At 40.3% G+C, this 26,387-nt stretch overlaps 1 protein-coding gene across 11 annotated transcripts in view; it reads right to left on the bottom strand.

Moving 5' to 3' along the window:
* Nucleotides 1-1,579: 1,579 nt before the first annotated feature.
* The window catches only part of jcada (junctional cadherin 5 associated a), a 294,400-nt gene continuing 269,592 nt past the window's right edge, over nt 1,580-26,387 (bottom strand). For all 11 annotated transcript variants that reach the window (XM_048560759.2, XM_048560776.2, XM_048560751.2 and 8 more), the window contains one exon: nt 1,580-4,757. In XM_048560759.2, coding sequence (XP_048416716.2) covers nt 4,723-4,757 — 35 coding nt within the window. In that variant the 3' untranslated portion in view covers nt 1,580-4,722. The remainder of the gene's footprint in view (nt 4,758-26,387) is intronic.

Raw genomic sequence — 26,387 nt, 5'->3', positions numbered from 1 at the left:
TCAAAAATAATAGGAGTTTTATTTGGGTGCTTTTTTGGGTCACTGAAATGTAAATTCATCCCTGTCTTCGGTGAAAAGGTTTGACATTTCCATCACTTCAGGCCATCTGTCTGCTAAAATTGATATTGGTACAGACAAAACATTTATTCAGAAGTTTAACCTTACCTAAAAGAAAACAAAAGCATGCATTATATTATACTGAGGCGACCTTTTTTGTCAATGGCAGAGGATTAGCTGTTAGAAGGTTCTTCCATGTGCAGAAGTTTCCTGTCTCCTATATTATTTAGCATTAATGTCACAATTTGGCTTTCTGCTGAAACCAGTGAATCCCTTGACTATTGTTACAAGGATTTTAGTTAAACGGGAAATTGTTTCTATTTTGCCCACTCTAATAGTAATTAGAACATTTATAACACAATAGTGGATTTTACCATTTTGTAATTGGAATGTGTCTGGAGCTATGTAACATAAAGGTGTTTTGGTTAGAGGTCCCAGTATGGTAGTGAGGGGAATAATTTGAAATGATGAATCAGGAGTAATGCCAAGACACAAAATGCACCAAATTCTAACTGTATTGGCTTGAGCATGATGTTTCCTAAAGTAGATTAGTATCAATGGGATAAAATACAATAAATAAGAATACTTACCTTTGATAAATTGGAATCCAACCCATTAAATTTACTTCCAAATCTTTGTTGTGAAATCCTTAACTGGATCCAGTTACATCTTCACTCCTGAGTTCCAATGAAAGTGACTACAAGTTGAACTTGAGATAACCAATCAAATGGAAGACCTACGCTAACATTCATCTTGAAATGCTAATACTGCGCATAATTCAACTTTTATTCTCAGCCACTTTATTTGCTGCCCATATACATTACTATATACATAGATATACATTAATCTATTAAATTTATTTCTATACATTAAATCAGCTGTGAGCATCTTTAACTTGTTGCTAATTATAATTATACTTTGAATACTTTGTGTTCGTGTACTCAGAATGGAAACTGAGCTCAAAGAGGACTCACACTTAAAAGCTGAAACACGACTTCATAGATTATAGCTTTTTTATATGTTATTTCTATAAATGTTAGAAAAATAATGTATATGTTATCTTTAGGGAGCACATATGTTATTATAGAGTTAATTGCAATGATATGACTGAACTTAAAAGTAGTGTCCTCAGATTTATAGAAGCATAAAAGCTAATCTTGAATCCTACCATCATCAAATAAACAGTGGGCCAAAAATTTGATTGGCAAACATTGAATCTTTGAGTTTTTTTTAAACAATTATTCTGTGGTGTTTAATCTGAATGTAAGTACTGACCATTTTTGCTTTTCGAATAAAAACAAGATTGGATAGAAGCATCCAGTTGTATTAAAAGATCAGAGGTAATGGGAACTGCAGATACTGGAGAATCCAAGATAACAAAGTGTGGAGCTGGATGAACACAGCAGGCCAAGCAGCATCTCAGGAGCACAAAAGCTGACGTTTTGGGCCTAGACCCTTCATCAGATGAAGGGTCTAGGCCCAAAACGTCAGCTTTTGTGCTCCTGAGATGCTGCTTGGCCTGCTGTGTTCATCCAGCTCCACACTTTGTTATCTTGTATTAACTGAGCAGTTTACTTTGCACATGCTCCCTTGGCATCTTTTACAAAATACAGTCTGATACTTGACAGGCTATATGCAAACACTGGGCAAACTAGTCACATGCATGTTGACTGAACTTCTTTAAAAAATAATTCTCAGGGTTTGGGCATACCTAGTAAGGTGAGTGTTTATTACTCATTACTCATTGTCCTGCTAAGTTGGTAGTAAGCTTTCATTTAACATGTAAGTGAGAACAGACTCTTAATAAGCCCTTAGAAACATAGGGAAAGAAAGGATATCTCACCTTGACCTCCACATCATTTACCAGCCAATAACAACAGATTCTCAGGCTGCTACTATTGCTTCACTGTGTTCATTAAGATTCAAAATCTTGCTGTTACTTTCATTCTAATAATACTGTATAGGTTAAAAATAAATATCCATAACTTTTATTTACAGCAATAATCTTCGAGCCTATTTCTTCATTAGTATATAGTCAGTTGGAAAGGCACCAAAAAGCAATTAAAGGGTTACATTCCACTTTTGTTTAATAATCAATACAGTGCATCGGGATGTTTTTCTACATCACCGGCGCTATATTATTGCAAGTTGTTGCAATAACAGTTCACAGCAACCTCAGATCTAAAGAACTCCATGAAAGGAAACAAAAAGTGCTGATGGATTTGGTGATCTGAGTTACTGTTACTCTCCCTGTTATTTTGTGGCTTGTCCCCAGTTCTCCAAAACAAAAACAAAAGGCAGCTTGATTCATCTACAATTTTTGCAGTGTAATGGCACTGGGTGGCTGACTGTGAATGTAATTTGGATGGAATGGTCCATCTCTGGAAGGTTTTCGACTGAAAATTACATCCAAAAAATGATTTTTACAAAATTTCAGGGTGGACTGCTTATTGAATCTATTGTAGATACACAACTCATTTAGGTCAGAATCATTTAAATTCATGTCGAATAAAAAAATACATATCAGAAGTTCTTTTATGGATGTAAAATTAATGTTAATTTGAGAAACATAATTCTGCATAGATCTCGATAAAATTCGCATTGTGGTAGGAAAGATAAGAATTATAGAATCATAGATTATTATAGTGAATTATTTTTGAGTTTCTGTTCGTGGCCATGTGGAGCAATGACTTGGGTTGTCTGGTCATGGGAAATGAATGGGAAGTTAGTTGCTGAGTACTGTCTGTGGTCTTTTTTGGCTTTATTTATTGCTGGGGGGTGGAGGTCAGCAGCTTTGGAGCCCCACCTCAAATAAGTAGGCTCCTCATTCAGTTAACCACATTGAGTGGGACATGGTGGTGTCTAACCTGCACTGTATTTCCCAACATTTAGGTGGGAACACCAGTGATTCTAAAGAGCACTCATGTCAACCAGCAGCTCACCAATATCTAAGGAATCAACTATGTGATTGGGTTAAAAGTCTGTAGCAAATGAATTTTAGTTGTCTTATTTCATAAATATTTTCACTCATTGATGCTCAACTCGTTTATTTATTGATGGCTTGCAGGCATTTAAACTCTCGAGTTTTTAAGCCATTGTTCATTTCTGGTACCAATGTTAATGGATTTCTCTTAATGGCACCACATGACTTCTCCCTACTGACTGCCATTACTTGAGAGAGGATGAGGGTCCAGAGACAAGTCTGAGCGTACACTGGCAATTTGTGCCTTCACAATGGGACCCTGGCATCAACAACTGCTGACAGAGATGCTTTGGTGGCACAATTAATGCATGAGAAAGGCTCCTCTGTCAAGGTTTTCTGAATTTTGGCCCCTATACTTTGTCATATCAGTTTAAATTCCCCACTTATGCACCGGCATTTTTTTCCAATCCCCAGGCAGTTTCCTCCACCAGTTTAGATTTGCATCTGAAGTGATGCAAATGAGCTAATCTGGTAAAACTCTCTTCACATAATCTATGTCTTTTTGAGTCTGTCTTAAAATCACCACCAACAATTCCAGTCTAAATTCTAACAATTTTGGAAAACCTAGGCTGGGGGAATTCCATAATCTCAAAACGTTTGTTTTTCACCAAATATTTCACATAATTCCTTTACTGATTCATGGGATCAGGGCATCACTGGCTAGGCCAGCATTTATTGCCCATCCCTAATTGCCCTGAGGGCAGTTATGAGTCAACCATATTGCTGTGGGTCTGGAGTCACATGTAGGCCAAATCAGGTAAGGATGGCAGTTTCCTTCCCTAATGGACATTAGTAAACCAGACCTTTTTCCCCCGATAATTGATCCACGGTCATCATTAGACTCTTAATTTCCAGATTTTTTTTGATTGAATTCAAACTTCAACATCTACCAGGGCAGGATTTGAACCCGTGTCCCCAGAACATTATCGGGGTCTCGGGATTAACAGTCTAGTGATAATACCACTAGGCCACCACCTCCCCAAAAATTACTTGTAATTAGGTCGTAAATCAGTGAATTTACAAATGCCGTGGATAAGGTGAAAGCTAATGCAGTAAAACATATTGTATGTGAGCCATATTGCCATTTGATATCAGATTGACTTGGTGGGAGCTGGGCGTGGAATGCTTGATTTTCTTAATCTTGTGCTTATCAGATGTGTGCTGATGTTACCTCTGGAGAAACGAACACTCCCTAAATTTGCATGTCCAGTGTAAGCGTCAAGCATTCATAGGTCAGTCATTGCGGATTTCAATTCCTCCACTCTGCCTCAAACTCAACTTCAGAGGAGCAACTCTTTACCGCATCAATGTGGCATTTTATCAGTCATTCTCTGGACTCAAACTGGGATGGCAATTAAATAGAAAATTCAAGGTGATTTTGTGCCACGTGCCCATGTGCACCAAGTATTGTAGCTACCATTTTTAGAAGGCTGTTCTTTGTAATGAACAGCACTGCCTGTTCCAGTTCGGAAACTGGATGGTTAATAGTCATTTCGATGCCTGACTAATTTCTTCCTGGCAGTGATACAGCATTTTATCATTGTATTTATTAATATAAACAGTGTGTGCAAAGGCAGTCCAGGAGTTTGCATTTGAAAAAAAGAGTCTTGTGAAGCAGATCACAGTGTAAAATCCATAACATTCTCCCAGAATCTCTTCACTCTTGTCATCTCTCCTTCTTTTCACACAGTCTCAACCTTGCTGGGATCATAAACATCTGGAAAACAGAAATAATCTGGCGTAAAGAAAATTATGTCAGCATCTGTTTCACACTTAATTCTTATAGCCCCAAGCTTGTGCAGAATACAGCCTATGTAATCCTAGGTTATATTCTTCAATGTATATGTTTAAGCCAGTGTGGAATGATGTTCCTATGTGACACATTCATGTTATGCACATATAATTAACAGATGGACACAGTAACATGTGTTGTCTATTCTTCAGCTTCAAAATCAGTAGGGACAGGTATAAACCGTCTCTGATTAAGGCTGAGTGATAATGGGAACTGCAGATGCTGGAGAATCCAAGATGATAATATGTGAGGCTGGATGAACACAGCAGGCCCAGCAGCATCCCAGGAGCACAAAAGCTGATGTTTCGGGCCTAGACCCTTCATCATTAAGGCTCCCAGCTTTTCACATTCCTTGTCATCCACTGAAGCTCAGTTTAATTCTTATGCACTGGGGCTTCTTCCAGAGGTTCCCACACTTGGCAGAATGGACAAAAGTTACGATCTGGATTTATTTTAATTGTGGTATGCGGTAGATAAATTGTGTACGCACAGTGCTTGCGCTAAATTGAGGAGGGGTCCCGGAGTAAGCTCCAGTTTCAGTTCAAACTGTTCTCCCACTTATATGGAATTAATCAGGGTGTAGAATCTGAAGGAAAGCTTAAAATAATTTAACTGCTGCATACAAGTGAGCTGTGGCTGGGTTCAAGGTAAAAGTATGATTGATGTGGACTTTAGTAAGTTAATTGTAATCAGTAATAAAATGCATGGCTGTAAGTGCACAGATGAGTGAAAAATATCAACACTCTGGGATGTGTCTTGATATTCACTAGTAGACTTTTTTGTTGATGCATTAAACATACTGATCCAACACAAACATCGTCTCTGTTGAAGTTGCATCTATCACTGTTATGCTTCCTTAAATTCTCTCATGGGATGTGAGCCTTGCTGTATAGACAGCATTTATTCCCCATCCCTCATTGACAGAAGGAGTTAAGCAAGTGGTCAAAACATGGCAGATGGAACATACTGTGGGAAAATGTGGGGTCACATACTTTGGCAGGACGAATAGAGGAGGTCAACATTATTTAAATGGAGACAGACTGCCGAAAGCAACGGTACTGTACAGTGTACAGCATTTATCAGACTTCATGCATAAATCACTGAATGCTGGTATCAAATTGAGCACAAAGCAAGGAAGGCAAATGGAATGTTGACCTTTCTTTCAAATGGAATGGTGTATAAACATTACGAAGTTTTGCTAAATCTGTACAAGGCACTAATCCAACCACAGTTGGAACACTGTGAACAGCTTTGGTCCCTTATCTAAGGAAAGATATACTGACATTGGAGACAGTTCAGAGAAGGTTCACTTGGCTGATACCAGGTATCGGGGCGGGGTGGGGGGGGGGGGGGAACTGCCTTATGAGGAAAGGTTGACTCTACTGGCCCTGTCATTGCTGAAATAAAGAAGAAAGAGAAGTGCCATTATTGAAATGTGACAAGGCTCTTAGGAGATGCAGAATGATTGCTTTCCCTCGTAGGAGAGTCTAGGGCCTCAGGTCATAGCCTTAGAATGAAAAAATCATATATTTAAGGCAGATGAGGAGGAGTTTCTTCTCTCAGAGGGCAGTGGATCTGTGGAATTCTCTACCAGAGGGCTATTGAGACTTGTTTGTTAAGTATGACCCAGGCTAAAACTGGAAGATTATTAATTAGTAAGTGAATGAAGGGTTACGGGGGAAAGGCAGCAAAGTGGAGTCGAGGATTATCAGATCAGTGATGATCTCATTGAATGGTGGAGCAGACTTGATGAGCTGAATGGTCTATTTCTACTCCTATGTCTTTGATCTTGCTACTGAGAAAGTTGTGGTGAGCTATCTTCTTGAACTGCCTTGGTCCTGTGGTGTAGTGATAGTTAGAGTGCTGTCAGGAAGAGATTTTGACCCAATGACATTAAAGGAAAAGTGGTGTAGTTTCAATTCTGGGTGGGGAGTGACTTGGAGGAGAATTTGCAGGTGTTAGTTTTCCCATGAATCTGCTACCTCTGCACTCCCAGGTTGTGGAGGTGCAGGGTTTGGAAGGTGCTGTTGGAATGGTGTGCCAATCAAGCAGGCTGCTTTTGCTTGGGTTCTATTGAATTTCTTGAGGGTGTTGAGCTGCATTCATCCAGGTTACACAATAAGTTCGCATGGTAGGTGAAAGGCTGGGGAGTGGAAGTGGGTATTAAGTTGGCATAAGGGTATGAAAGGTAATTGGAAACACTGGATGGGATAGGTGGGAAGAGGAGAGTGTGGGGGTGAATTCTGGTGGTGTGTTTTGTATTTCTCCTCTTGTGGAAAAATAAGGTCCTACTTCTTTGAAACTGGTTCCAGGACCCCATTAGTAGAGATAAAGGACTTTTAGTGGAAGCAAGACACCCTGTGGAGTTGTGAAAATGCATGCTTGTGCATTGAAAGTGCACAAACTCATTGAGACTGGCAAAGTCATCCAGAAGCTGACAAGAGAAATGTAGAATTGAAAAAAACAGTAAGAGATATTTCAGAGGCCCTTTTCATATAAAGCCATGAATGGACTTGTGCTGTATGACTGGTTCCCAACCTACCATTTTCACAACAGGCTATCTATTGATGAACAGCAGTAACTGCTTATTGAATAGAAATTTATGTTGACATAAGGAATTAAACACTTATATAAAATGTTTGTGACACAGATTTAGGATATTCAGAAAATGTTTATTTCCATAAAGTATTAGTTCAAGCAATTTCAATGTATTGGGTTTCTTGTGTCTAAGTTTCTTTTAAATAATGACATTATAAATAGCCTGATAAAGTTATATTTAATCAGGATGCCTCTTGATTAATGTCCATGCTGGTTTACAGGTGAGTTGACATTGTCAGGGAAGCTTAAAGGATGCTGGGTGGGGTATAAGTGTCGGAATAGGGGATATAAAGGCCATGGGGATAATTTGGGGCATATGGGGTAAGGGGGTGGGGTGGAAATGGAGATGGGAAGCTTGATATAGGGTGGTACAAGAAGCCATGGTAGCTAGGTAAATTGGCATGGGTATATGATGCTGGGTGGGGTATAAGTATCGGAATAGGGGATATAAAGGCCATGGGGATAATTTGGGGCATATTGTGTAAGGGGGTGGGGTGGAAATGGACATGGGAAACTTGATATAGGGTGGTACAAGAAGCCATGGTAGCTAGGTAGATTGGCATGGGTATATGAGGGACCGTGAGTGGGTAGATTGGTATAGGAGGCACAGAGGGTATAAGGAGCCATGGGAGTTGGGTAGATTATCATACAAAGTATGATGGGTATAGGGGCACAGGTCAGATAGAGAATGAGGAGATGACAGCTGAGAGGATGTTTTCTACTTTTTTAGGTTTTCATTTTTAAACTAAGAACACAGGGCTGGAGTTCCCCAGCCTAGATTTTGTCCAGGAAGCCTCTTATGCTCTTCATGGGTCTCCCAGACCAATTCCCAATCTTGCCTCCACCACAGACTGGAAATCCGAACAACATGACCATTTTTCCATGGACTTTTCCCAACACTACACAATCAGGAATAAAAATCAGGTCACGTTGCCTGTGAGCTTGAAACTTAATAAAGGGTAGTGCAGAGAATCCAACATATCACAAAGAGATGGGAACAGCTACTGTTTACTCTCTGCGTTGTCCAAGAATGGCTTCTAACTTTGAACCATTTGTCTGGGCAATAGCAATGCTAGTCACATGGTTGGTTTTTCCGAAGTTATTTGCAATCTGATTACTCCAAGGATTGGCCGGAAACAAGTCAGTCTGGCACCTAACAGGACACAAGAGGGAACATTTCCCCAGAATCCTGCTGAACTCCAATCAACCATAGCTATCAGAGATGGGCAAAGCTGTTTCTAGCTGCAACAGAAGACTGTCTGTTCCGGAGAAGCATGACTGTAGCCTTGTCGGCACTTCAAAAACCCAGAGGAAATGACCCCCATCCAGGGTGACAGCTGCATCTTAAAGACCCTAGGTAAACACTATTTTATTTTGTTATTCTATTCATAAGTGTTATCTGTAAAAATAATCTTTTCTTGTGAGTGTGTCGCAATGTTTGAGAGAGTTAGTGCTTTGTTACATCTGAGGTCTAGGCATTGTGTGAAAAGTTTATTTTTCCATTTAAACTTATGATGAACTCTGTTTTGTGTCTATCATTAAAAGTCACAACACTCAAAGGAATTTCAAAACTTTTTCTAAAGACACCAAATCCTTGTTATCCATAAGTACAGACCTCTGGTAGCAAAAGAACGTGGACTCTGCTCCAATGTGACTCAAATCTCCTAGGTAGGACTGTATGATCAGACTGGAAGAGTCATTGGGCAAAGAAAAGATAGGGTATGGGGTATGACCTTGTGGTACAGGATCCATGGATAACAAGGCCTGTGTGTAAACAGGATGTAGAGCTGGATGAACACAGCAGGCCAAGCAGCATCATAGGAGCAGGAAAGCTTGACATTTCAGGCTGAAGAAGGGTCTAGACCCAAAATGTCAAGCTTTCCTGCTCCTATGATGCTGCTTGGCCTGCTGTGCATAATCCAGCTCTCCACCTTGCTCTCTCAGATTCTCCAGCATCTGCAGTTCCTACTATCTGTGTGTGTGAACATCTGGTGAGTAACCAAGAGGAGAAGGCAAAGTCGTCCCACCACAACTTTTTCCTGTCTGTAACGGGGATTGAGTGTGAAGTGCCATGGAAATAAACAAGGTTACTACCTCGATAACAAAGTGTGGAGCTGGATGAACACAGCAGGCCAAGCAGCATCTCAGGAGCACAAAAGCTGACGTTTCGGGCCTAGACCCTTCATCAGAGAAGGGGATGGGGAGAGGGAACTGGAATAAATAGGGAGGGGGGGGGAGGTGGACCGAAGATGGATAGAGGAGAAGATAGGTGGAGAGGAAAGGTTACTACCTCAGTTTTTCTCTAAGTGTGGATCATTGCTTCCAACAGCACATCAATTCTCTCCTGTCCAATTACCAAATCAAAGACAGTATTAACACCATAACCAGCTGCCCTCTAGTGGATAACAGCGCAATTACATCATATTAAACACAATGAGAAGAAAATAGATTTCTAATCGTTCAAAATTGAGGTGAATCGACACTTCGGGTAGGGAGGGACAAACACAACTAAAGATAGCCGCGAATGGTTGATAAAGGCCTCTTCAGCTGTCACTGAGCCCAATGTCAATTGGATGGAGAACATGCCCTTAATTGTCTCTTGAGCAGACATGGTCCATGAAATAAAACACAACTTGTAAAATGCAATCTAGAAATTATTGTTCCAAACACTCATTCAGTAAGTCAATATCAACCTGAACAAGCTGACACACTCACTGTATTCCAAAGGTATAGATTATAAGTGCTCGATAGAAACTGCCAGTCTTCCTCAGAAGCTGTATAAAAAGTTTAATGACACTGAAAATATTTATATAAGTAAATCATTTGGAACAGCTAATAAAAAAAGTCAAATGTTAAATGGAACAGAATAGCCCTCTTATAAGGGATCTAAGCTTTGGTTTGATGTTTAACGTCTACATGACTTCAAGAACATTGCAAATGAAAACAATCTGTTTCGATAAGATTGTTTACAGTGTGCTGCTCATAAGGGAACAGATCTCCTGCCAAAATAAATAGTGTCATTAGGATTCTCTAAACATTGACCCATCAAATCATTTGACATGGAGATACCTCAGATAAAAGCAGGCCTGTTGATACACAAGGTAAATACCAATTAGACCTTATCGGGAAACGTGGCCACAAGAACAACACTGTGAAACTGGGTCTGAAGTAGCAGCAGCGTCTATGCTCAATTACAGTACCCGTGTCGAGGTCATTAGCTCACCCTTATGGTTGCTTTGGGCATTGCAACACTGGATTTCTGACGACAAAAATCTCTCACTACAGCCACACAATCATTGTTCTGGGGTTTCTTGAAGCAGATCTGACTCAGTTCCAGGCTACGTATTGGGCTGCTTGATGAATGCCGGTACCTGAACAGCATCCTTGGAGGTCTCAGCCATCAGATTAGCTCGAACTATTAACCTCTTACCCTGGAGGTATGCAACAAGCTCCTAATTTTTCTCCAGGCTGTGGGAATGTGGATTTATCTTGATCAGTCTTTCGATTGTTCACATCCATTCAGGAGTTGAGTAATTCATCACTTATTGACCCCATTGACACTTTGCATATCATTTTTTCTCAATATCAATGGATCTGTCAAGCTGGTGCTTTTAGATTGCTGCCTTCACATTTTGCATATTGTCGTTATTTATCTTCTGATGCTAAATTGTAAGTAAATGTAAAAAAATGAGCACTTCAACAATTTGGCCTTCTTTATGTGGATTATTAATCTGTCTTACCTACCGACATTGACTTTCACTTTTTGTGAAGTTGTCTTGATGGCTATTAACTACTCCAAGGTTGAGTCCTCTTTCCAAATTGTTATTCTTTATTCCATGCACCACATCTAGGGCCAGTCAGACAAGATGTTGTGGCAAAGAGGGAGGAGTGGTCCTAACCTCTATTAAACCTGTCTGTCTGGCACTTAACAGCCTCCTCCTCATCTCTTTGCATAGGTGTCACCCAAAGAAAAAGTAGCCTTATAGGGACAGAGAACAAGAATAGGACACTGCCCTTCGCATCTCCTCCATCATTCACTAAGGCCATTGCTGGTACGATTCTAACCTCAGCTCCACATTCTTGCTATCCCCCGATCATCCTACATCCCCAAAGTAATCAAGAATCTATCTACCTCTGCCTTAAAATATTTAAGATTTGCATCCATTGCTTTTGAGGAAGGGAATTCCAAAGACTCATGGCCTTCTGAGAAAAATGTATTTTGTCCATCTCTGTCTTTAAATTAGCACCTCCTTATTTTTTAATGATGATTCCTAGTCCTAAAATAACAGTCTCAATGATCCAAGCTCAAGCCTGTTCATCCCACACCACTGTAAATCTTTATTCTCTGAAGAGGGCTCTGGTTGAAAGCCAGCAGGAGCTGAGTTTGGTGTATAAACATTGCAGACTGGGGATGCGCCTTATCATAAATCTTGTTATGGGTAAGTGCAGCACTGACAACTGGCCATTTTAATAACTCCTCATGGGCCAGGAGGAAAAGAGATGCTCTCCCCAGGCCACATCACGAGCTCAAATAAAAGCAGAATACTACGGATGCTGCAGGTCACAAACAAGCACAGAAAAGGTTGGAGAAACTCGGCAGGTTTGGCTGTATCTGTGGAGAGAGAAGCAATTAAGGTTTTGAGTCTGATATCAGTCCTCTTCAAAGTCTGAAATTCCAAAGTAGAGTCACCCTGGACTCAATGTTAAATCTGTTTATCTCTCCTCAGATCATGCCAGACCTGCTGAGTTTCTCCAGCACTTACTGATTTTTAAAAATTTCATAAGGAAGCGTCAACCTCCGCAGTTTCACTTGTGGTCACAAGCTCTCTGACAATGCCTATCCGCTCCGATCATGTTCCTGAATTCTTTGATTGTGTGCAGCCTTCCTGATCGTGTCTGGAGTCCGCCTCCCAAACATTGCCAGAGATTACTGACAGGGACAGTCCCCATGGATGATCAGTCTCTCTCAAAATTAAAATGCATCGTCAATAGTGAGATCAAGTGGGATGACTGTCAAAACTACTCAGCTCTAAAATCATTATAGACTCGGTCCAAAGATGGACAAAAGGGCTGAATTACAAACATGAGGTGAGAGTGACAGCCATTGATACCAAGGCCTCATTGGACTGAGTGTGGTATCAAAGAAGCCTTGCAAATCTGGAATCAATGGGAATCAGCAAGAAAACTCTCTGCTAGTTGGACTCATATCTGCACAAAGGAAGATGGCCGTTATTACTGGAGGTCAGTCATCCCAGTCCAAGTGAAGAGTTCTTTAGGGTAGTGCACAAGGCCCAACCATCTTCAGCTGCTTTTTTAATGACTTTTCCTCCATCACAAGGTCAGAAGTTGGGATGTTTGCTGATGACTGCACAATGTTCAGCACCATCTGCAACTCTTCAGACACTGAAGCAGGCTGTCTCCAAATAGCAAGATCTGGACAATATCCAGGTTATGGTCAACAAGTGGCAATTAACATTGATGTGACACAATGACCATCTCCAATAAAACAGAGAATAACCATTGCCCTTGAAATTTTCAATGGGGTTACCATTACTGAATACACCAACATCAACATTCTAGGGTTTACCACTGACCAGAGACTGAACTGGACTCACCACATAATTACTGTAGCTACAACCTGTCAGAGGCTAGGAATCACATCCCAACTAACTCACCTCTTGACTTGTCAAAGCCTGTCCACAATGGACAAGGCACAGATCAGCAATGTGACGAAATGTGTTCTAATTGGCTGGAAGGTGCAGCTCAAGAAGCTTGACATCATCCAGAATAAAACCAGAGATAGTACGAACTGTAGATGTTGGAGAATCTGAGATAACAAGGTGTAGAGCTGGATGCACACAGAGGGGTCTAGGCCCGAAGTATCAGCCTTCTTGCTCCTCTGATGTTACCAGAATAAAACCAGCTTGCTTGATTGGCACCACATCCATCCCTTTCAACATGCTCTCACTTTTCACACTCTATCCTGACTTGGGAGTACATCACTGTTCCTTCTCCCTCACTGGATAAAAATCCTGGAACTCCCTTTCTAACAGCATTGTGGGGGGTCCCTGGACCCCAGCACCTGCAACACAACTTAAGAAGGTTGATCTCCCCCACCTGCTGCAGTGCAATGAGATATGGACAATATTCAGTGACACAAACATCCCATCAACAAATTTACAAAAAGAGGCTGCTGCTGCTTTCTGCTGGTATCCTCTGACTAGGCAGCAAACCTGCTGGGGAAGCGATGAGCCAGCGATATTATTGTGGGCTGGTAATCCAGACACCCAGGTAATGTCCAGGGGAGCCAATTTGATTCCTGCCAATGGCAGTTGGGGGAATATGGATCCAATAAAAATCTGGAATTAAGAGTCTATTGGTGACCATGAAACCACTGCCAATTGTTGGAAAACCCATGTGGTTTACTAATGTCCTTTAGGGAAGGAAGCTGCCATCCTTACCTGGTCTGGCCTACATCTGACTGCAGAGCCACAGTAATGTGGTTGACTCTTAACTGCCCTGTGGGCAATTGGGAAAGGCAATAAATACTGTCTAGCCAGAGACATGCTCATCCCATGAAATATATTTCTGTGTTATTTAGATATTTTATGTATATATATTTATGAAATATCTAACTAGCTGCTAGTTGGGAATATACAGTGATGGGGACTAATGTGCACACTGGCAGCCTGCTCTACAGCAGATTGCCCATCTTGATCCCTGTGAATATTAGTTCCTTGGTTCCATTAATCGCAGTGACATTTTTGGGGAATAGTTGTAAGGCTGGGAAAAGGGTGGGAGAGCAAGCACTTGTTCAAATATTGTTGCTGTTTGTCTGCTGATAGGTCAAACCCACCAAGCTCAGAGACAAAACAGATACCATCAGCAAAACAGCAGAGGTTGCATGCCTGCCAGTATTTTAATGATGACACCATGTCCTTGAAGTGGGATAAATTGAAGCATCAAGCTACAATTTGATATTAACATCTTTTCCTGGAAAGCTGGCTATGAGGGACTTCACACGATGGAATAATACTGAGGAAGCAAATGAACCACAGGTAGTTGTCTGGGTCAATTCAAGTCATTTTTGACCATACTGTGCTTTAAAACGTAGAAACACTGAAGGAAGAGAAGTAGGCCATTCAGCCCTTTGCACCTGCTCCACTGTTCAATATGATCATGGCTGATCATCCAACTCAGTACCCTGTTCCTGCCTACTCCTCATTTCTTTTTCCTTTTAGCCCCGGGAATGAAGTCTAACTCCTCTTGAAGTCATTAAGTTTTTTGGGCTTCAACCACTTTCTGTGGTAGTGAATTGCACAGGCTCACTATCCTCTGGGTGACAATACTTCTCCTCACCTCAGTCGTAGATGGCTTGAAATATGTTATATTTTGCTTCTGCACTTGAGTGTGAAGGCTGGAAAGCACCTTGTTTGTTTAATTCGAGAAAACCTTGTGTTTTTGCTCCTATCTGAATAGGTAGTATGGCTAATTTTGATATGAAGAAACAGTTTAATTGAGAAAACGTCAGTGATTTCATCCTCACCCTGGTGCACTGCAAGGTATGCTCTATATCAGTCAGCATTGTGGTTCTGCAATAATCAAGAATAATGTTCAGAGAGTTGAAGTCTGGTGCTGATCAGATCATTCTGGTGTGAATACTCTGATCCTGGATGTCTCCAGGATCCCTTGTAGCTCCTAAAAGGTGTTACACAAGGCTCATGGTAGCAATGAACTGCAAGTAAACTCATTTCCCTTCTCATTTATTGTTCCCAGCCCATGATACCTGAGGCAGGAGGACCAGATGTCATCTCCACAGATACACTCACATTGAAAACTCCCCATCAGTTAAGATGTTCGCATTGCCCTTTCAAATAAACAGATATGTTTCAGGCAGCCTTTGGTAGAGCACTGTGACAAAACATCATAAGGTCAGTGGAAATGTATGAAGGAAAGAGAACAAGCCTAAATTATAAACTCAATGCCAGCAGAGACAGTGCACTCCAACCCCATACTGTGCTGGAAGATTCAACAGACTCCCTCCCCATGGCTTCCCAAATATGGATGACATGCAAGAGGGTCAGACAGTCAGGTTTTACAAAGATGTTCTCTTTATTCACTTTACAGTCGGGATTGTCCTCATAGCCTTGTTAAATTCCTTGTGGAATTAGTCTTTCGCTTCTGTAGTGGAGCACAGCACTGGATCATAGATATGAATGAGGTTCACCAGCCCTGTTCAAGTTCAGAGGTGGATGGTGAGTATTACGCCCCATTTACAGTGAAACTATCTCATGATGTTGGTACCCCATGATGTTGGGTGAATAGCCAAGGTCTTTTTTTAAGGTTAGGGGAGTCCAAAACTAGACGGCATAGGTTTGTGGTGAGATGAGGAAGATTTAGAAGGAATCTAAGGGGTAACTTTTTCACACAGAGGGTGCTGCATGTATAGAACAAGCCAGAGGAAGTGGAGGAGGCTGGTACAATTACAACATTTAAAAGGCATCTGATGGGTATACAAATAAGAAGAATTGAAATGGATATGGGCCAAAGGACAAAGATAACAAGGTGTAGAACTGGATGAACACAGCAGGACAAGCAGTGTCAGAGGAGCAGGAAGGCTGATGTTTTGGGCCTAGATCATTCTTCATTTCTGAAGAAGGGTCTAGGTCTGAAACATCTGCCTTCCTGCTCCTCTGATGCTGCTTGGCCTGCTGTGTTCAACCAGCTCTACGCCTTATTATCTCAGATGCTTCAGCATCTGCGTTCCTACTACCTCTGGGCCAAATGGCAAATGGGATTAGATGAATTTTGGATATCTGGTTGGCACGGTCGAGTTGAATTGCAGGGTCCATTTCTATGCTGTACAGCTCTATGACTCTATGGAATTTGAGCGTCAATGACAGTGCTAACATCCCTAATTGCCCATCCCAATTGCCCTTGAATTGATTGCCTTTCCAAGCCATTTAAGAAGAAATACAGAGTCAACTACCTGCATATCTCGATTCACAGGTCGGCCAGACTGGATAAGGATGACAAACTTCTTTTCATGAAGGACAGCCATTCCAAATATTAATCTGGCAAACCTTCTCTAAACTACCTTCAAGTCATTTACATCCCTCCCTAACTAGAGTGATTAGCACTGGATACAGTACTCTAGATGTCTCATCAGTGTACAGTTCAACTAAAGCATAATCTCCCTATTTCCATTTTGTGATCCATTTTGCAGTAAATAACACCATTCTATTAGCTTTCCTAATTATTGATCTGTCTGCATACTAACCTTTTGCAATTAATGCATTTGAACACTCAGATCCCGTTGCACCTCATAGCTGTGTAATCTATGACCATTTGGATGATTATGCCTTTATTTTATTCTCTCTGCCAAAATAGACAATTCCACAATTTTTCCACATTTTCTACCACTTGCCAGATCGTTGCCCATTTGCTTATCTATCTTCTTTCCCAGCCTCGTTGTGTCCTCTTTACAATGCACTTTCCCACTTATCTTTGTGTCATCAGCAAATCTGACAATTAGGCCTTCTTTCCCTTTATCCGAATCATTTCTAACAACGGTTGAGGGACCAGAACAGAGCTGTGTGATGTACCACTTGTTATGTCCTGTCAACCAGAAAAAGACTTATTTATGCCTTCTCCCTGCATCCTGTTAAATAGTCGATCATCTCTGCTCGATTGCCTTGAACTTACAGAAACATAGAAAATAGCTGTAGGAGTAGACCATTTGGCCCTTTAGGCCTGTTCCTCCATTCATTATGATCATGGCTGATCATCCAATTCAATAGACTGTTCCCGCTAACTAATGCTAATTACAAACAAAATTAGACTTGTACATAAAGATGACCCACCAGCTGTAGCATTCACTCCTCAATCAAACAGAGATGGCTGCCCATATTCAGGTGGCTGTGGTACACCCAACAGTGTAACTGGTAGAAGACCTTGAAAATGCCAGGGACAAGTGCAGTCCTCCTGAAAAATTCCTAGTCAGATTTCCTGGAATTACACCTGGCTGCTGGAGTACATCAAGTGGAAAATTGTAGCTTCTGGTTCAGTGTTTGAAGCGCCATGTTATATCATCTCTTGAAATCTCCGCTGTGATAGAAACGCATACAAATGTCAATGGGATAAACAGTGTAGATACAGGAAGGATGGTTCCCCAGCTGGGAGGGAATGCAGAATCAGAATAAGAAGCAAGCCATCTTGGATGAACTTCTTCACTCACAGTGGGTGGTGAATCTTTGAAATTCTGTATCCCAGAGAGCTGTGGAACCTCAGTCATTCAATAATTTCAAGACAGGAATCAACAGGTTTCTAGTTATGAGGTTAGGGATTTGAGGATAGAGTCGGAAGATGGCATTGAGGTGGAGGGCTGACCATGATCTGGAATGGTGGAGCAGCTGAGGCGTAGAATGGCCTACATCTACCCCAACGTTACTGTGTCTACTCCGTGTCCTTATCCTTCCTGATCCCACCACTACCCCCAACCCCCATCACTATCAAAACATAAACAAATTCTGTTTTGTGATTGCTTCCCCATCACCCTTATCCAATTCCACTCCCGATGTTCTTTCATAAATAAAGAGAAAGTACTGCGGGTCCTGGAGCTCTGAAATAAAAACAGAGAATTTCGGAGAAACTCAGCAGGTCTGGCAGCATCTGTGGGGAGAGAAACAGAGTTAATGTTTCAGGGCTGATATGCTTCTTCTTTGAAGCCAATGAGATAGTGCCAGACCTGATGAATTTCTTGAGCACTTTGTTTCTTTTAAAAATACACTGCTATCTCACCATAAGGCACCTCTTCTTAATCATTTAGATTTGATTGACTGACGTGATGATCTGTTAGGGCTGATTTTTTCAGTAAATCTTTCACTTGGTGTTTTCCAGCAGCCACCTCCTCTGAAGTTAAGGTGTGTCAGTACAAAGCATTGGATTTGTTCTGTTTTTAGTTGCAATATTTGTATCACCCTGGTTCTTAATGAAAAACATCCTCCTCCTACAGAAGCAGGGTAAAATATTCAGAAGGAAGAACAGAAATTGCTGGGAAAACTCAGCATCTGCAAAGAGAAAGCAGAGTTAATGTTTCAGGTCCAGTGGCCCTTCACCAGAACGGATTGTGAATATTGCAATTATTCACTGCTACTGGCTGAAGCTCCTTGCCATTATTATTCACCCTGAGCAGATATTCCCAGATCTCCTTGAGCTTGTATTCTCGCTTATCCCATAAATTTGCCTTCTCACTTACCGACAGTACTTCCATTGAGAACTGGAGCTCCCAAAGGGGCAGTAGGAATTTGAATTCCCTCACCCAAACGGCAATTGATGGAGATTCAATGAAATATTTCCTGAAGATGGAAATGGATGAATTTTGTTGGTGAGAATATCAAGGAATGGGGAATCAAAGGCATTGAGGTATGAGTCAGCCACAATCCAGTGCGTGTTCAGACACGTTTAAAAGCTTGAATGGCCTACTCCTGCTCCAATGGCTGCGTCTTTCCCAACTCCTCACTCATTTTCAAGCTGGGTAAGAAACCACTTGGTCTATATATCCAGCTATAAGCAGGGTATTACCTTTACCAGCTTCCCATTAACACAATCTTCCATTTTCTCCTCACTGATTAAATCCACCAGCCTTTGATTAAAATTGTTGATGCAAAATGGAAGAATTCAAGATTTTTGTTCTGGGTATACGCCAGATCTCTAGAAAGAGTCCAGGTGCATAATCCTTTGAAGTTTGTGCCATGTACTGACAGGGTGGTTAAAAAGGTATTTAGCGCGTTTGCCTTCGTTGCTCTATCCTTTGAATATGAAGTCGGGACGTCATGTTGAGGTTGTACAGGACATTGGCGAGGCCTCTTGAGGAATACTGTGTTCACTTCTGGTTGCCCAGTTAAAGGAAGGATATTATGAAGCTGAAGAGAATTCAGAAGAGATTCACCTGGATTTTTCCGGTTATGGAAGGTTTGAGTTATAAAGAAAGGCTGGACAGGTTGGGACTCTTTTTCACTGGAGTGCAGGAGCTTGAGAGGTGACTTGATAGAGGTTTATAAAGTCACAGGGTTATAGGTAAGGTTAATGGTAGGTGTCTTTTCCTTATGATGGGGGATTTCAAGACTAGGGGGCATATTTTTTAAGGTGTTTTTTTAGAAAAGACATATGGTGCAAATTATTTACACAAAGGATGGTTTGAATTTCCTGCGGGCACAGTTACAATGTTTAAAAGACATTTAGGTAAGTATATGAACAGGTAAGATTTAGAGAAATATGGGCTAGAAGCAGGCAGATGGGACTAGTTGAGCTGATGTGAATTGGTTGGACTGAAGGGCCTGTTTCCCTACAGTATGACTCCATGAGAGAGCTACTGGTAAATCTTTAAAATGCTGAGTGGTGGGAGGCAACCTCTGGAGTTAATCCACACTGGCTCAGCATGTCACAGCATGAAAAGAATCTGTAAAGAATTACTTTGTAAACCGTTTTTAATGCATGGCAATTTCACCAGATGCACACAACCATTACCACCGTCCATTTCCACCTTACAGTTTCTCAGGTCTATGCAAAGAACATGCATCAATTTATTAAGTGCTATTCATTCAATAGCCAAAATTTGTTTTTCTTAGCTAAGAAAATCTTCTGATTTCCAAATTAAGTGAAAAAGGATCCTTTGAAAATAGGGAACTGTGAACCCTGAGGGACCAAAGTAAAAACACTCAAGGGTATTGGGTCACCACTCTGAGAAACCTTTTAGTTAATTCAGCGGCTAAAAAACCCAGCTGTTGTACAAAGCTGTCATCACATGGTGACAGGAATGGTTTATAAGCAGCATTACAGGCAATTTCCCACATCCCAGCCTTTCTGGCCAATGTCTATCACCTACTACTTCATTTTCAGATGGTTCCTAACTGACTCTGATGTGCAATCAGTGACATTGTGGAGTTTCCAATGATCTCATCCTTTACATTAGTACATGGAAACCTTCTTCCAGCAAAATCTCAGTAAAATAAAGAGGAAAAAAAGCCCTTTCTTCCCATTTAAGCATATCCCGTTACATTCCAAACTAGGTTCATCCGTGACATTTACATTAACATTCTGGTTTAAAATTTAAAGTAAGATATTTGGTAAAAATTGTTTAAGTGGTGTACATTAGCATGGAATTTCTACCCAGCTGCAATAGGTAATTCAGTGCAATTCACCAAAATCATTGAATCGAGCAAAAAAGATACCAGAGTTTAAGTGTGAATTCAGTTCGAATAGCACAAATTAATTTTCGACAACTTTCTGCACTGATTTAAAAAGACTTGTGTGAGAAACAAGCTCTGCCCATCAAACTGGCCAAATGCCTGGATTGAATTACTTGGCAGTTTCTGCTAATTGTGCTTCTTTGCAGAACTTTGAGGAAACTTGAAAAACAAGGCACAAGGACACTAACAGACATTGTGACAATACTCTGGCTTGAAGGGATGTATTTTTGTCCTTTTTTTTACGAAGAGAGGTTGAGACAGATGCCAAGTGGTCTGTTTCATGAAAATAAAGTAAATAGTTTGTGAGGCCTTGGGTTTTTTTAAAGTTGGAAGAACAGAAGCAACATGAAGGGATGGGGTCAAGTTCCCAGAGAATTAGGTTTTTGATTTATCTTTTAGTAGTCGTTGGGGTTAAGAAGCTGGTATACATCTCTCCCTGCTTCAGCAAAATGCTTGAGTTTTCTCTCTCTCTCTCTTTCGGAATTTTCTCTTGATGTTCTTTCCTCCTGGACTGGAGAATTATATGTGAGACAATCTATTTTATGGAATTTGTCTTTGCCAAGGGTGTGTTTATGGGATTTACTGTATTGGAACAGTTACTGTTTAGTAGTTAAATAATTTATTATTCCATTAATCTCTCCAATAGAGTTAAGCTATTCTATTCTCCTTTCTTTTGTTTGTATTTTAACTATAGTGTAAGAATAAAATGTGCTTTGCTTCAAGCCTGGTAGTTTGAGCAATTGAATTGCATCCAAAACACAACGCCTTACACTTGCTTTTAAGAATAAGAAAAAATCAGGGGGTCCAGACTATCTTCTTAATATAAGTTGCGAGGTTTGGTCTGATCCATAGCAATATACTTGAAACACATTTCTTATTCTTTGCTTAAATACTAAAATTGGTTACTGTGCTCCAATGTAAATATGAAATACCACTATTCAGTTTTTAATGATCGATAAAGCTTTATTATTGTATTCAAAGGTGGAGGACAAGGGATTCAAACTACCTATTTTTGTGATAGATCTATTTTCAACTGCATTAAAAAATGATATCATTATGAGACACATCAAGAAATATTTTTAAAGCAAAAGATGTTCTGTTTTAAAATACTGCCTGTTTGTCGTCATTCATGGCAGACTTTACACTTGACCGTATGCAAATAAGTTTGTGCAGAGGCAAGAAAAATAAATTTCTCAAAATTGGTTTGACTTTAGGCATATTGTGCCCAAACAGAAACTCTACCCAAACATGTATGGTATCACGAATCAGTGAGTTGTTGTTGGCATCTCAATCCAACTCACTCATCCTTGATATCATATGTTGTATCAAAGTGCTTCAAACAAAAAAATCAATTTAATTTCCTTCATTCCAATTATCGTTGTTAAACGGAATCAAGATTAGCCTGGAAACTTTGGGAATATTGCCTTGGGGTTTATTATGTCTACCTGAAAGGTCAAAACTTCTGGTTTAAAATTCAGTTTGCAAACTGGCACCTCAAACCATGGAGCACTCCCTGTGGTGTTTACTTTGAACTAGTGATCGCCCTGTGTGTGATTCTGGAAGGAAGCCAAGAAAATTTCAGGATGTCCAGGGTCAGCAGACACTCAGATTGAAGAATTATCAGAAATAACAAATCTAGCAAAATGTACTGATTATCCTTTACTTCTAGTTACATTCTAACAAAATAATTGGAGGACACACATGGGATTAAAGTAGAAGCTGAAATATCAATCTTTATGTAAAGTGCTTTTAATTTTTGGATTTATATCTTTTTCTTAATGTTACACTCCACGTCATGAGATTAGTTTTTTTATGTCAAAGTGGTGTGTTCAGAAGGACTTATGAACATTGTACCCTGTTAATACTCCAGTTACACTTCATTCAATTTGAATTTTGCAGTGGGCAAAATGACGTAACAGGGCCAATTTGTGTCGGTTCAGGGATTTCGAACAAGTTGCAATTAATGTGGTCTTTGATGAAACATAGAATCACTGAGTAACACCTTTTAGATTTTGCCTTTGAGCTACAATTGTACCAACACAAATTAATGACAGGATTAGCACCACTGCCATAAAACCCAGGCTTTTCTTTTCGGATGTGAAGTGGAATTCAAATATATGATCTGCTGACTCAAGGGTGTGTTTATATAGCAACAGTGATAAAAATAAAATCATTTTGTATAATTGTAATTTAATCAATTGTAATCCCTCACTGACAAGTTTTTTTTTAAAAAACTACCCATCAAAGTGCACTTCATAACTAATATGTGCACACTCAGGCAAGCAATCAATACTTTCAAAGACATCTTTGTTTAGGAAAATCATATTAGCTTATCATTAAATCATTCCTTAACAGAACTTTACCGTTATCCTCTCTACACTGCAAATGTGCCTTCTGTTGCATAGTTATAATGGGAATTTAGTGAAATAGACACAGAAAATGCTTGAGAAACTTAGCAGCTCTAGCACTATCTGTAGAAATAGAACAGAGTTGGCATTTTGAGTCCAGTGTGAAACTTCTCGAGAAAGAATCGTTATAGAATCCCAACAGTGTAAAAACAGGCCATTCAGCCCAACAAGTCCACACCACCCCTCTGAAGAGCTTCCTACACAGACCCATTCCCCTACCCTTTCCCTGTAATCTGGCATTTCCCATATCTAATCCACCTAATTTACACATCCCTGGACACTACAGACAATTTAGCAAGGCCTATCCACCTAGCCTGCACATCTTTAGACTGTGGGGGGAAACAGGAGTACCCAGCAAAAACCCACACAGAAATGCGGAGAATGTGCAAACTCCACACATACAGCCACCCAAGGTTGGAATCAAACCCAAGTCCCTGGTACTGGGAGGCAGCACTGCAAACTCTCTTGTCGCAAATACTGCCAGGCCTTTTAAGTTTACCCAGCATTATCACTTTTTATTTCAGATTTCCAGCATTTGTAGTATGTTGTTTTAATTTGAGAATTGAGAGAAAGCTTACTTTACACATATAAATACATGGGCCATTCTAGATTTGCAGAAGGAACCTCAATCCTCACAGCAGCTGACAGGATATCTAGACTATCAAGTGCAGATTTACACCTGGTCTATTCATCTCCCTTCATCACTTCCAACCTATTACGAAATGAGATCTATTTTTGTTATTATTCTGCACAACTGTCCTTGTAGAATATTGACACATGTGTGTAATTCCAGAGCTGCTTGCCAATTCAGTCTTCCCTGAACAAGATATTTGACAAATTCAGACTGTAGAGGATGGTAAGAAAAATGTGGTCGCTTTCTCTTTCATCAAACTTTGTATTTTTAGTCATAATAAACTGTTCATCAAAATGATTGGTGGCTAATAATTTTGCAGCAGCTAATTTCTTGCCTCATAATTTTGAAGTTTCCAAACACAATGAAAAACTTGCATTTATACTGTGATTTTCACGAATGCAGAGCACTCTAAAGAACCTTACTGGTAACAATGTACTTTTTAAGAGTAGTCGCTGCTACAATATAGCAAATTTAGCAACCAGTTTGCACAGAATTAGTTTCCACAAATAGCAAGGAAAGAAAATCCCTTTTTCAACAATGTTGATTGAGAGAGGAACATTGCAAGGATTTACTATACTTCAAAATAGTAGCATAAGATCTTTAGGATCCATCTGTGAAGACAGAGGGAGCTTCAATTTAAACTTTCTTCTCAGTGTCCATATTTCTGAAGCAGGACTGAACCCATGATGTAAGGTGAGAGTCCTCCCAGTTTACCTTGTAATAACGCTTATCTCTCTCATCTCAGAAGATCTAACAAATTGCTAGAAAGAGTCTAATGTTGTTTACCTTGCTGTGTGGTGAGCACAATTAAAATATTTATATATTGCTGCACCAAGGAAAATCCTAACGAATGACTACTTTCCACACATTGCTACACAAAATCATTGGCAATGCTATTCAGACAGCTTGGACCCAATGTACTAATCACCTACTGGACCAAGTGTTAGTCAGCTCTCAGAGGGGCAACTTCTTTGTGGGGGTGGGGATTGTAAGAGAGATTACAATTTACCCAGGGAAGACCCAAAATTGGGAAGGGTAAATTGGACATGGTTCAGATATGGTTGATTTGCATTTCGAACAACAAGAACGGAAGAAGAGCCAAAACTATAGTTCCTTTATTGTCAAGAGAAAATAAGAGTCGGGTGAAGCAAAAATAAACTTATCAATGACAGGTTTCAGGTTCAAAATACAAGTAAAAAACAGGATGAATATATAAAGTTCAAAGCAGAAGTGAAAAAGGAAATAAGTAAGGCAAAAAGACAGAATGAGAAGAGACTGACAGCTAACTGTAAAGGAAATGCAAATGCCTTATTTAGGTAAAAAAAAAGTGAAATAGGAGCCATTCTTCGAAGTAAAGGGCATATTTCAGGTACTAAAAGGATATTGCAAGGCGAATTCTGCCAAAAGCATTGTGAACGAAGAGATAATTGACTTCAGAATTGTTTAAAACTGATAAGCAACAGTCATTACAAAGCCTGGCTTGACCTAGCATTGATAAGTTATCAATGAGACGGGATGCATTTGAAAGAAGATAAGGGTGGAAATTGCAGAGGTACTGGTTATCATCTTCCAATCTTCGTTCAATACAGGATTGGAGAATTACAATGTTCTATTCTTGTTGAAAAAGGATGCAAATACAGATCCTCAATGGTGGGAAAGCATTCGGGGTAATATTGGCAATCACTTGGACAAATATGGATGGAGTGATAAAAAAAACCAGCAAAATTTGATAAGGGCAAATCATGTTTGACAATTTGATTGATACAAGAGATGGTAGATGTGATACACATTGACTTTGAAAACCCAGTTAACAAAGGGTCACATAATATGCTTGCCAGTAATGTTAAAGTACATGGAATTAAAGGAAAAGAGTATTAGGAAACCAAGTATTTGCAAACAGTTGCTTGTCGGCCTGATGGAAGGTATGCCTTGGGTTCCTTGGGGTCAGTATTAGGACCACTGCTTTTCTTGATCTAGGCTAATGACCCAGACATCAATATATGGAGCACAATTTTAAAATCTAAAGATTGTAAAGAATTGTGAACTGTGAGGTGACTAGATATAGACAGGCTAGTGATTTGGGAAATGTATTATTTTTAATGCATCGGGGGTGTGGTCACCACTGGCTGGAATAACATTTATTGTGCATTTCGAATTGCCTTGTGGTACTGGCAAGCCACCTTCCTAAACATCTGCTATCCTTGGGCTGTAGGGACACCCTTGGTACAGGGAGTTTCAGGAATTTGGCTTGAGTAACTTGAATGGGGACCTTGCACAGAAGTGGAATTGTACTTTTAGAGATAGTGTGGAGGTGGGTCCAATTGTGGGAGAGACTTCAACACTAAGGCAGGGCAAGCTTTCTCATGCAATTACATTCTTCTCAGCTCAGTACATTTGCAAACACAGGTAAAATGCCAAATGTTCAGGGCAGGTGGTTCTGACCCCCGATCCTCTCCAGCATCTTCTAGGTTCTGACATTTAGGTGCCATATTTAGAAGGCACGTGTACATTACTTCACTCTCTGCAACTTGGGACCATCAGTCACCCTATGCTTATCACCTCCACCCACACCTGGAGATATCAGAGACCAAGTAAAAGTAGCACTGTGCGTTAGCAATGTCTCCTTGGATGTTCTCCTGAAGGCTACAGTCCAGGATAAGAGGGA

Source organism: Stegostoma tigrinum, chromosome 2 (genome assembly GCF_030684315.1).
Source record: "Stegostoma tigrinum isolate sSteTig4 chromosome 2, sSteTig4.hap1, whole genome shotgun sequence".
In the NCBI taxonomy this organism is placed as follows: domain Eukaryota; kingdom Metazoa; phylum Chordata; class Chondrichthyes; order Orectolobiformes; family Stegostomatidae; genus Stegostoma; species Stegostoma tigrinum.
Note: the sequence above shows the minus strand (reverse complement) of the source record. Positions and strands in the feature narration are given on the sequence as shown.